At 41.6% G+C, this 13400-nt stretch overlaps 1 protein-coding gene across 3 annotated transcripts in view; it reads left to right on the top strand.

Annotated features, from left to right (window-relative positions):
* The window catches only part of TBC1D30 (TBC1 domain family member 30), an 82770-nt gene that overhangs the window by 49631 nt on the left and 19739 nt on the right, over positions 1-13400 (top strand). For all 3 annotated transcript variants that reach the window (XM_024737134.1, XM_024737133.1, XM_024737135.1), the window contains exons 7-9: positions 6014-6182; positions 8117-8285; positions 12637-12742. In XM_024737134.1, the coding sequence (XP_024592902.1) occupies positions 6014-6182; positions 8117-8285; positions 12637-12742 (444 nt within the window). The remainder of the gene's footprint in view (positions 1-6013; positions 6183-8116; positions 8286-12636; positions 12743-13400) is intronic.

Below are 13400 nucleotides of genomic sequence, written 5' to 3'. Positions count from 1 at the left end.
TAGTGTATTGTTTAGCCTCCATGTGTTTGTAGTTTTTACAGATCTTTTCCTGTAATTGATATCTAGTCTCATAGTGTTGTGGTCAGAAAAGATGCCTGATACGGTTTCGATTTTCTTAAATTTACCAAGCCTTGATTTGTGACCCAAAATATGATCTATCCTGGAGAATGTTCCCTGAGCACTTGAGAAGAAAGTGTATTCTGTTGTGTTTGGTTGTTATGATTGTGTTACTGTCGATTTCCCTTTTTGTGGCTGTTAGTATATGTTTTATTTATTAGAAGCCCGTCACTAGTCCAGCTTGTATTCAAGGGGAAGGGCATATACAAGGGTGTGACTACCAGGAGGTGTAGATCCTGAGAGGTCATGCTGTAAACTGCCTTATTTGTTATGCTTAATTCTGGTTGGATCTTGTTAATAGGTTGCTTTCACATCTGGGGCAAGGTATGAATGAAGTAGGCTGAGAGTGAATGTCTGTTATGAAAGGTGTTTGCGTGGAGAAAGGTTATGGAAGTGAATTATGTTTCTTATCTTTTAATCTTTGATGTCTAGGGCCTTTTTTTTTTTCTTGTGGTTCGCGGGCCTCTCACTGCTTTGGTCTCTCCCCTTGCGGAGCACAGGCTCTGGACGCGCAGGCTCAGCAGCCATGTCTCACGGGCCTAGCCTCTCCGCGGCATGTGGGATCTTTCCGGACTGGGGCACGAACCTGTGTCCTCTGCATCGGCAGGCGGATTCTCAACCACTGTGCCACCAGGGAAGCCCTAGGGCCTTTTTTAGTAAAAAAATTCTTGAAACACTTTGAGATGGGTCGCTAGCAAGTTAAACTTACAGCTCTGAATATGACTCAGTGAGTCACCACAAATAGTCTTTATGAGAAATGAAGCATTTCAGATGTAGAGGATGGCCACTGCCTTATTTGCTTGGCGTAGTATGGGGTTGCTTATTCATATTTGAATCCTGAAGCTGTTTTTGATTGCAGTGTTGTGTGATGGATGGGATGAATACTTAGTCTTTGTATTCAAGATCCCCCCCCCCCAATTCTGTGTTTGATTGCAGCAAATAACTTAGTGATATTCTTAATCACTCACTTAATGTCATATGGAAAAATAAACACATTTTCCTCCTGGTTTTATACACATCGTGGTGTAATTAATTATAAATCCAGCATGACATGATCTCAATCTGTATTCACCCTCTCGATTTTTCCATTCATGTATTTAAGGAAACAGCTTTGAAGGTACTTGTTCATCAAATAGGCAGGGGTGAAGGGGAGGAGGCAGTGACAAATCAAATATGTGAGTTTAAAACATTTTTTATTAAGAAACAATTTTGTTTATTCAGTCTATCAACTTTAGTCGTTTTTTTTTTTTTTTTCTGGTGTAATTTGCATGACTATGAAATGAGAGCTGTCCAGTTGAAATGTTGAAATAAACAGGTTTGGGAAAGGGGATATAAATGCCAATCAAATCACAAAATCTCAGTGATATTTGAGAAACTAAAAATTCACATAAAAAGATGGATTATTCAAAGCTGAGAAACTGAATATTTATATTTCTGCCTCTAAGAAAATGAACTCTGTAGAATGAAATGACATCATCATCATTTAGGAATCTTGTGGTTAGACATTTAATATGCAGAGGAAGGTTGGGTTTATGAAGACACTTCCGAAACTAAGGAAAATATTGGGTGTCATTGTTTTTCCAGCAGCTCTTTTCGCCTCTGCAAGTTGTAGTTATTAGGGAAATGAACAGTTTATCAGAGTAGGAAAACCATTTTCCCTGCTTTTTTTGTGTTTACTGTTTTTTCTTAGTAACTGTTTTGTTTTCAACTATTTGTTAAAAATTTGAAGCTTCCCCATTATTTTTTGAATACTTCATTTTTAAGAGCAGTTTAGATTCATAGCAAAATTGAGAGGAAAGTACAGAGATTTTCCATATACCCCTTGGCGGCCCCCCCGACCCCCCCACGACAGCCTCCTCCATTATCAGTATCACTCACTAGAGGGGTACATTTGTTAAAATCGATGAACCTACCTTGACACTTCAATAATCACCTAAAATCCACAGCTTAAATTAGGGTTCACCCTTTGTGTTATACATTCTACGGGTTTGGACAAATGTATAATGACACGTAGTCATCATTAGAATGTCATAAGGGTATTTTCACTGCCATAAAAATGCTCTGTTTTCTTCACTCCCTGCCCCCTTCCACTAATCTTTTTACTACTTCCATAGTTTTGCCTTTTCCAGAATATCATATCGTTGGAATCATACGGTATGTTGCCTCTTCAGATTGGCTTCTTTCATTTAGCAATATGCATTTATGGTCTCTCCATGTCTCTTCATGGCTTGATAGCTGGATTCTTTTTAGTAATGAATAATATTCCATTGCCTGGACCTACTGGAGGACATCTTGGTGCTTCCAAGTTTTGGCAAATATGAATAAAGCTGCTATAAAAATCCACATGTAAGTTTTTGTGTGGACATAAATTTTCAACTCCTTTGGGTAAATACCAAGGAGTGCAATTGCTGGATTGTATGGTAGGAGTATGTTTAGTTTTATAAAAAAAAAACTCATCAAAGTGTCTTCCAAAGTGACTATACCAGTTTGCATTCCTACTAGCAAAGTCTGAGAGTTCTTGTTGCTCCACATCCTTGTCAACATTTGTTGTTGTCAGCATTCCAGATTTTGGCCATTGTAATAAGTGTGTAGTGGTACCTCACTGTTGTTTTAATTTGAATTTCTCAGATGACTATGATGTGGAACATCTTTTCATAGCTTATTTACCACCTGTATATCTTCTTTGGGTGTCTGTTAAGGTCTTTGATCCATTTTTTAATCAGGTTGTTTGTTTTCTTATTGTTGAGTTTTAAGAATTGTTGTACATTTTGGGTGACAGTCCTTTTTACAGATCTGTCTTTTCACATATTTTCTCCCAGTCTGTGGCTTTTCTTCTAATCCTCTTGGCAGTGTCTTTCACAGAGCAGAAGGTTTAAATTTTAATGAAGTCTAGCCTACCAAGTATTTCTCTCATGGATTGTGCCTTTGGTATTGTATCTAAAAAGTCATTTAAAGGTCATACTCAAGGTCATCTAGGCTCTGTTATCTCCTAGGAGTATTATGGTATTGTGTTTTAGATCATAGGTCTATGATCCCTTTTGAGTTACTTTTTGTGGAGAGTGTAGGGTTGTACCAGCACCATTTGTTGAAGAGACTGTCTGTTCTATTGCCATTATGTATCCTATTTTTTTTGAAGATCTAATGTTTGGTCTTTGGAATACAGTAGTAGGTGAAGTAACATAGCTGACATAGTACATAGCTGGCTCTTATATCTTACGTCAGATTTTTTTTCTTTGCTGTATGCGGGCCTCTCACTGTTGTGGCCTCTCCTGTTGCAGAGCACAGACTCCAGACGCGCGGGCTCAGCGGTCATGGCTCACGGGCCTAGCCGCTCCGCAGCATGTGGGATCTTCCCAGACCGGGGCACGAACCCGTGTCCCCTGCATTGGCAGGCGGACTCTCAATGACTGCGCCACCAGGGAAGCCCTTATGTCAGATTTTGAGACGCGTTTGGACAGAGAATTTCATTGTGTCACAAGAATTACTGTGATAATCGGAATTCTTTTTCTTGTTTTCATGTAATTTTGAGGGATTGTGATGCCTCATAAAAACGTATAAATTCATTAAAAAATCTTTCTTGGTATTATGTAGCTTATTCTAGATGAAAAGTGCAGTAATAGACTGTTACCTTTAAATTTTGCCTTAAGGTCCCATAAATCTTCTCCTTACCTGTAGAGCGCAAGGTCCCTGACAGTGCTCTCTGCTCTCCCCTCCGCTGGCCTGTGTGAGGGCTTCCTCCCTCCACAAAGGCTGAACGTACTGCTTTTACTGCTAAGCTCCTATTTTCAGGGTGATGCTGCATTTACCTGGTAAATTCTGACCCTGTGTCAGAAGGCTAAGGCGGTTCCCTGGGCCTGTTCACTCCTATAGTAAAGGCCGTGGGGGGGCCTTCTTGAGAGTATGTCCCCAGTTTTACTGACTTAGTCTCAAAACTATGACCCTAGGGCTTCCCTGGTGGCACAGTGGTTAAGAATCCGCCTGCCAACGCACGGGACAGGGGTTTGAGCCCTGGTCTGGGAGGATCCCACATGCCACAGAGCAACTAAGCCCGTGCGCCACAACTACTGAGCCTGCGCTACAGAGCCTGTGAACCACAACTGCTGAGCCCGTGTACCACAACTACTGAAGCCCGTGCACCTAGAGCCCGTGCTCCTCAACAAGAGAAGCCACTGCAATGAGAAGCCTGCGAATCGCAATGAACAGTAGCCCTTGCTCGCTGCAACTAGAGAAAGCCCGTGTGCAGCAATGAAGACCCAACACAGCCAAAAATAAATAAATAAATTTATAAAAAACAAAACAAAACAACTATGACCATAAAAGTAGAAGTTACAAGCCAAGGATGAGGGGTAAATGGGCCCTTGGCAGGTCTGGGAGATAATTTTTTTTTTTTGTTTTGTGATATGCTGAAAATCAAAACATGAGACAGCTACTTCTCTACCAACGTATAGGACCCACTATGAGTTTGTTCTTTTATTTTTAAAATTAATTAATTTATTTTTGGCTGCATTGGGTCTTCATTGCTGCATGCGGGCTTTCTCTAGTTGTGGTGAGCGGGGCTGCTCCTTGTTGCGGTGTGCAGGCTTCTCACTGAGGTGGCTTCTCTTGTGGCAGAGCATGGGCTCTAGGTGGCGGGCTTCAGCAGTTATGGCACGTGGGCTCAGTAGTTGTGGCTCGAGAGCTCTAGAGCACAGGCTCAGTAGTTGTGGCGCATGGGCTTAGTTGCTCCGCGTCATGTGGGATCTTCCCAGACCAGGGCTTGAACCCGTGTCCCCTGCATTGGCAGGCGGATTCTTAACCACTGCACCACCAGGGAAGTCCTATGATTTTGCTCTTAGTTTTGCTTTTTGTGTGCTCTAGGGAAAGAGCAGGTCTTCTAAGGAGGAGGGCATAAACAGAGCATGCAAGTTGACATATAGAACTCACATGCATTTTGCTGGGTCATTCTGGTGGTCCTTGACATCTTAGAAAAATCAGATAGAAAAGTCGGAATGAAAATAGTAATTTGAAGAGCATGAGCCAATCTCATGAAAGAAATCCCAATTTAAAAGTACCATTTGCTCAAACGAAACCTTGTTGCATTCTCCCAGGAGAGGAAGTGGACAAAAAGCCGACATCAGTTGTCCAAATAACCCAAGTTGATGGTCAGTGAATCTTGAGACCAGCTGCAGTTGGGATGTTTCATGACAGGCCAGCTCTTTGTTTTCAGGTTAAGGTTGTAAAACTGTGCTGATATCAGGGAGCCGAGATTGAGATTCCTGCCGGCTGCTGAGAAAGCACATGCTCCGTGGCTTGTCAGAGGGAGGCTGAAGGGTGTATTTATCATCACAACTACTTATAGGATGAGCTCAGGTCTAGCGGCCCAGCTAGAAGTTTTAGACATTGGCAGATGTGGGGTCTGAGGTACTTAGACAATTATGCCGCCTGCTCCTTACCCAGGGGGAGAGGAGCCTTGAAAATCCAGAACATTTGGTTCTGACATATGTAAAGGATAGTGTGCTTTGGCTAACTGCATTTTATCTATTTGAATATGTTCTATTTAGGATATGTTAATATACTTGTTTTTATGAAGCAGTCTTTTTTTTTAATAGATTTATTTTGTTTATTTATTTGTTTGGTTTTTTGGGGCTGCATTGGGTCTTCATTGCTGCATGCAGGCTTTCTCTAGTTGTGGCTAACAGGGGCTACTCTTTGTTGTGGTGCACGGGCTTCTCACTGCGATGGCTTCTCTTGTTGCGGAGCATAGGCCGTAGGCGCACAGGCTTCAGTAGTTGTGGCACGTGGGCTTCAGTAGTTGTGGCTCACAGGCTCTAGAGCGCAGGCTCAGTTATTGTGGCGCATGGGCTTGGTTGACCCACGGCCTATATGAAGCGATCTCATTCTTTATCTTTTTCTTCAGATTATGATTTACCTTATTGACAAGGTACTTCCTGAAAGTTATTTTGTCAACAATCTCCGGGCACTATCTGTGGATATGGCCGTCTTCCGAGACCTCTTGAGACTGAAGCTCCCTGAATTATCTCAGCACCTGGATACTCTTCAGAAAACTGCAAACAAGGAAAGTGGAGGTAGTGATAATTCAATGCTATTTTACCTTTGAAAATAGTTTACTTCTCTGGTTCCACTGTACTTAAGAGCCTAAACCTTGAATGGAAATATGTGTTTTCAGATATTTCTATTGGTGAGAGTTTAGTGCAATGAAATAGATTTCTAGAGAACAAAAACAAAACTAAAAACAAAACCAAGAACAAAAAACAGAGGGCCAAATGTTGAACCTCTAACTGGTTATGGTTAGGAACTCAGACAAGAACCTAATACTTCACCAGTGCCAGATCACCAAGTATATATTGTACTCTAGGTAAAGAAGGGTATCTGTGTCTTGCCATCTAGTTAAACTGCTTTAAGTTGGCACCAAAACTATAGGAGTTCTTTAAAACTGAGCTACAGGTACAACTTAGCACAGACTGTGGTTTTGCCTCAACCATTGATGTTATGGAGAGTGGAATATGTATTTTCATAGAGTTGTAGGAGATAAAAGCAGTCCTTTGGACTGAGTTCCTTTTATTCATTCATGCGAAGGGTATTTAGGTTTACTTGAGATGAATGGGCCTGTTCTTGCTGGAGAAGGGCTCTTCTGGACCTCTGTTCAGAACCTGAGCCCTGCAGGAGTGGACTGGGCTGAGTGGGGTGGTGATGGAGACAGCTCTGCAAGCAGCTCTAGGTCTCCTCCATCTAGCCGACTTCGTCCAGCTTCCCAAGTACCTGAGCTCGTAGCTGTCATACCCACTGCTTGCACTTCCCCAGCTGTGCTCAGGACACCAGAAATAGAATAGTCAGAAGTTTGCTATGTTTCCTTTAAATGGTTGCCACTTCCTGATCCATGCATTTAAATCTGGGAAAATACGAAAGGATTTTGAGGACCCTATCTATGATTAAAATACACTGGACATTTTAGTGACACCTGAGCGTCTCTAAGCATTTTCTTCTAACTCATTTGAGCAATCTTACTTAATTTGGCTGTGCAGTATACTTGTGAACCGATGGGGATTTCATAAAGCTTCCAGAGAGACCAAGCTTTTCTGTCCCGGAGTCAGACACACTTTTACTGGGCTCCATGTTTCCCCTAAATGCCCTGTACTTGCTTAAGTGGTGACCTCAGATTCTAGTCTCTGAACAAAGATATTCCTTTGTTCATAGGTAAGAAGCAAGAAAATGAGTGCAGGAGAACAGATCTTGTTTTGCTTGTACTTGGGTAACTGCACCTTCTGACTGTAATTTGGTGGGGATATTAGTCCAAATATCTAAATTTTTATATTTCATTAAAATACACGCTTATGTGATCACAGGAAATGGGAGGGGACTCTTTTTTTTAGTGAATCCAGAAACTTCAAAGTGAGCTGGATCCCAGGTCTTTAAAACTGGGTATAGTTTAGTTAAAAATATTGTAAAATTTCACTTAGCTTGATCTCCGAGTATTTTGGGATTTTCCAGCTTTATTTCTGTTATTGATTTCTGGTTTAATTCCATTGTGGTCTGAGAACTATGTATAAATTAAGAAGTAGACAGGTAACTGCTAATAGGCAATTTTATTTTTATCGGCAGCATTTGAATAAAGGTAGGCTTTAGGAGGTTTTGAAAATCAGCTTTTACTTTTGAGAGGTTAAAATCCTTTCTTTTTATCCTGTTTTCGGTAAGGAAAACATCCTCCTTAATTTTCAGCACCCCACAATAGGTAGAGCCTAATTAAATTTCAGGTTAAGATTTCTGAAATATCACAAAGAATCTGTGAAGTTCATATTATTAGATTTTTATTAAACACACCTATGTTCTTCCAAAAAAAAAAAATGAAGGACAAAAGAAGGAAGGAACCAGAATTTAGAGATATAAAGAAATCAGTCAGGAAATAACATATTTGGGTGGACATGGGAGACTGAAAGAGGGTATTTTTATATCTTACAAGTTGTCGATTCTGGAGAGATGTAGAGTGTTTGTTTTATTTCAGGTGGATATGAGCCCCCACTTACGAATGTCTTCACGATGCAGTGGTTTCTGACTCTCTTCGCTACGTGCCTCCCTAACCATACGGTTTTAAAGATTTGGGATTCAGTCTTCTTTGAAGGTTCGGAAATCATCCTAAGGGTGTCGCTGGCTATCTGGGCAAAACTGGGAGAGTAAGTGATTTCCCACTGCTGTTCTTTTCTGTGGTGTTGAGGGCCTTACACCATTTTTGTGCTCTAACAAGTAAAGGATTGATATTTAGGTTTGAGGAGGAGAGAAAGTTGTGAACTCGGTGCAATTGCTTCTGCCTTCTGAACTCTCAGCTGGCTCTTCTGTGAACGTTGGGGGCAGAGAGAATCCATTTTACTGAAGGGGGCAAGCTGTTTCAAGCCTGTAGGTCTCCTCGTCCTCAGTGCTGGTGTCCTGCCTGGTCCGAGCTGTCAGCATCTTTCCTGACACTGGTTGGGGAGAGGGAAAGGGATGTAGGTGGAAGAGGAACAGGCAGATCTGGAGAGGACTGGGTGGGTTTGTTGGTTAAGACTGCAATTTGACTTATGTTTGAATCTTTATAATTTATTTTGTGAGCTGTGATAAAATTAAATGAGATAATATGTATAAGGGTATCTAGCATGGTGCTTGGTACCTAGTCAACAGTAGAACTTGTTTCATTTCCTCAAGAGTTAATTCTAGGAGCTTCCCTGGTGGCGCAGTAGTTGAGAGTCCGCCTGCCGATGCAGGGGACACGGGTTCGTGCCCCGGTCTGGGAGGATCCCATGTGCCACGGAGCGGTTGGGCCCATGAGCCATGGCCACTGGGCCTGCGCATCCGGAGCCTGTGCTCCGCGGCGGGAGAGGCCACGGCAGTGGGAGGCCCGCGTACCGAAAAAAAAAAAAAAAAGAGTTAATTCTATGTTGAAATCTATTACTACTAAACAGATTTTACTTACATCCTTGTCTAGTAGCAGAGCTGAAAAAACTAGGGTATTTTCACCTATCTCTAATATGTTATGACTATTACATTAAAATTCTGCCTTTGGGGTACTGGAAGAGACATCAGGATGAAGTTGTTGCAGTTAACTGAAGATGCAGAGGATTTAAAAAAAAAATTATATTGGAGTATAATTGCTTCATAATGCTGTGTTAGTTTCCGTTGTGCAACAAAGTGAACCAGCCATATGCATACATATGTCCCCATATCCCCTCCCTCTTGAGCCTCCCTCCCACCCTCCCTATCCCACCCCTCTTTGTGGTCACAAAACACTGAGCTGATCTCCCTGTGCTATGCTGCTGCTTCCCACTAGCTATCTATTTTACATTTGGTAGTGTATATATGTCGATGCTACTCTCACTTTGCCCCAGCTTCCCCCTCCCCCCACCATGTCCTCAAGTCCATTCTCTATGTCTACGTCTTTATTCCTGTCCTGCCCCTAGGTTCTTCAGACCATTTTTTTTCTTTTTTAGATTCCATATATATGTGTTAGCATATGGTATTTGTTTTTCTCTTTCTGACTTACTTCACTCTGTATGACAGGCTCTAGGTCCATCCACCTCACTACAAATAACTCAATTTCATTCCTTTTTATGGCTGAGTAATATTCCATTGTATATATGTGCCACTTGAAGATGCAGAGAAGTTTTTAGTATTTCTTTCCTAGAGCTGTAAATAACTTGAGTGGGTACCCATAGACAACATGGATCAAAAACTTTTTCAGTAGCCTTTTAATCTAAGACAAGTTGTTTCCTCGGAGACTTGGTGTATTTTTTACTTTTTGTAAGAAACATCCATTGACTCTCAATTCAGGGATTAAAAATAATCATTGTTGTGTGGAAGTATTTTTAACTATCATATAGCTATCTTCTTTGCCTTTGTTTTATTGTACATAGCTTTTCAGCTAGGCAAATAAATTCATCTGTGCGGGGTTTGTTGTGCTATTTACTTATCTGATTACTTTCTTCCGATGTCTACCTCTTTCTGCAGTCACATATTTCCAACCCACTCTACACCTCGTAAACTCTTTGAGCTTTGATAATTTCTCTATCAAACACTATCACACTCTAACTGGTGTGATAGTTACTGAGTAATTAGCTTATGGGATTAAAATGCTAAAGCACTTTACTGTATGCTGAGTCAGTTACAGTCCCCTTTTTGTTAGTTCTTAATTATGGGGCAGGAGGAAAAGAGGTGGTTCTCGTTTTATTCCCATCTATCCATTATCTGTAGGATCAGAATTTATTCATGTGGTCATCCCAAGGATGGCACACTGTTGAAATAATAATAGCTACACTTAAAATCCAATAGTCATGGAGTGCTTGCAATGGACAGGCATGGTTCTAAGCATGTAAAATTAACTCATTTAGTCCTCACCATCATCCTATGAGGTAGGTACTGTTATCATCCCCATTTTATAGATGTGGGCACTGAGGCACAGAGAAGTTAATTGCCCCAAATCACCGAGTTAGTAAGTGGAAAGGCCTGATTTTGAACCTAGGTACCTTGGCTCTAAAATCTGTGCTTTTAATAATGTGAATCTATTGCTTATAAATGGCTCCTGTTTATGAAGTTCAGGGATCTATGAATCAGACTCGTAGAATTTTAATGTTTCATAGTCTTTGCTTATTATAATTATACATGTTTTGAGCGTGCAGCTTGTTAAACGAAAGGAAAGGCAACCAACGTGGATACAACATCAAGTACCTGCCGTGCCGTCATTGTGTTAGGAAGTTTACACACATCATCTCATTCGATTCTCCCCACAACCCTGTGAAGTAGGTAGGATTATTCTCCCTGTCTTTTCAAGTGAGAAAACTACCCCAGGAAGGCTAATTAACTAGTTCATTGTCCCACAGCTAATGAGTAGCGGAGCTGGGACTTAATCCTGGATCTTTCTGACTATAATCAGTCAGACTCCAGGGCCTGTAATCTTGTCCACAAACTTTGCATTGGAAAAATCGTAAACAGTATGCAGGTGATCTCCAGCTTATGTATACCTGAGTAACATATGTGCCTTGTGTGTGGTTATCCATGGGACCCTTCCCATCACCCTGCCTCTGCAACATGAAATTTCCTCCTTTGCTCATACTGGTGGTACTTTTGGAACGTGTAAGCTGTAGACCATCTACTTAGCCCCACTGGCATCTCTTCACATGTCCTTTCTTTTCTGATCTGACTGCCTTGATTCCCTCCCTCGTTGCCTCATGCCTGGCACTGTCCTCCCTGGCCTCCCCATCGTACCCCGAAATCGCCATGCCACCTCCCGGGCAACCTTGCCAAGGGCATGTCTGTTCCCCCACTCCATATTAAAGGCCTTTCAGTGACTCTTGTCCTGAGGGGGCTTAGCAGGCAGGGGAGGCCATTGCAATCTGCCCTCTGCCCTCAGCTCTCCCTGGTGCCCCCAGCTGTGCAGCCGCTCCCATGCTGGTGGTGGGGACCTACATGCATTTCCCCCGGTAGTGCCTTCTGTCTCCTGTATCCACATCTTTGGGATGCTTTTTCCACCTTGTCAACCTGCAGAATATTTTTCAAAACTCATCTTAGGCATTACTTCTCTTCCTCGCTCTTCCTGCCACTCACAGGATAAACTTAACCACTTTATTTATGCCCACATGCTACTCGGTATTTTTCATTAACACGTCAGCCGTTTATTTCATTTATTTATTTACATGATTGTGGCAGTGGGATTTGAACAGCACTCCAGAGCATGGAATTTTCCCATCATCATATTGTTTTCGGATGGCTCTATGGAAATCCCCTAACCTTAGTGTATGCCAAAGAGCATGTCTTATGATTGGTGGGCAAATAGAGTTATCCTCTATACAAAGAATGTCATAATAGATAAAACAAATACACAGGTCTCTTTGCTTTGGGTTGTTCCTTCCCCCTCTAGAAGAAGGATTAAAGTCTCACCTGTCTCACAGGATGGGAGGTGACAGATTCTTTATTTACATGTCGAACCAAACACAAGAAACAGGGTGTAATTTCCAACTAGCAGCAGTGTCCTGAGAAGGGCTGAAAAGACTACCTGTGAAAATATCCTGTGGACTGATGAAATATGCAGATAAAGTTTTTGTATATTTCATCTTTCACTTCTACTGTGGTTTGATTTCAGTCTATCAATGCCACTGCAGTTTGCAGATCCAGAGAAACAGATTCCCTCTAGGGAATAATTGTACTTGGGCACCCAATTTCCTGGTTATAATTTCTGACCAGTGATGGGTATTCTGATGTGTAGAATGTGTCACATGGAGACAATAAGGATGCCACAGATGGGGCTGTGAGTCAGCGGAGCACCATAGCAAAGGTGGGAACTCATCCTAGAATAAGTACCTTTACATTGTCCTTCGAATTTTTAAAATCTTTTCTCTACCTAAAACAGGCTGTCCTGCGAGTGTATCATAGGATTTTGATTTTTGTTGGTTGCTAACTTGGTCAATTTGATGGCAGGAGAAAACATGTCTTGTTGTGCCTGCAGCATGTACCTGATAGCATGGGTATCCTAAACAGTTCCTTTTTCTGTCCTTTATCTAGGCAGATAGAATGTTGTGAAACAGCAGATGAATTCTATAGCACCATGGGGCGCCTTACCCAGGAGATGCTGGAGAATGATCTTCTGGAAAGCCATGAACTCATGCAGGTGAGTGGGCAGTGCCACCCCCCTTGGCTCGGGGGACCCTGGTACCGTGGGAGCAAGCAGTGCCAGAGCAGCGGTCTTGGGAAATGTATTTTCCCAGTCCTCAGATGTAGTTTTTCAAATGACCAAGAGTCTATATATAATTTGTTAAGCATCTAACTGTGTCACAAGAGGAAGGAAGAAATGGATATTTGTTACGGCTTTCGTTCCAACTGTGTTGCTTAAAAATCACAACATGCAATACAAAAACAAACCAAAAAATCACCAGAACACCTCCTCCCTCACCCCCCAAATCACCAGGTATTTGTTCTGAATCTGATTCTTAGCTGTAGAGGGAGACTTGTGGGAGGAAATAATTATTTCTGAGAAGGGATTATTGAGGATAAAAAGGAGATTATTCTAATCAGCATTTTGGTTTATTTGTTTTGTCCACATTTGCAACTCATGTTATTACATATGCATCATAAATTTCAAAATGGAAGACTTGAAGGGTTTGGTCATTTTTCTGGCATGTTGCTGTAACTCAGGATTACATTCGCCAAATCATTAAAATTGGCAGTGAGTATAGAAGAGATAGCGGATTTGTTAACACGCTCTCTTCCATTCGGCTCTATAACATGAGTTTTCTGCAGTCTCCTCCCGCTTTTTTTTTTTTTTTTTT

Source organism: Neophocaena asiaeorientalis, unplaced genomic scaffold (assembly GCF_003031525.2).
Source record: "Neophocaena asiaeorientalis asiaeorientalis breed wild unplaced genomic scaffold, Neophocaena_asiaeorientalis_V1.1 scaffold134, whole genome shotgun sequence".
Lineage (NCBI taxonomy): Eukaryota > Metazoa > Chordata > Mammalia > Artiodactyla > Phocoenidae > Neophocaena > Neophocaena asiaeorientalis.
Note: the sequence above shows the minus strand (reverse complement) of the source record. Positions and strands in the feature narration are given on the sequence as shown.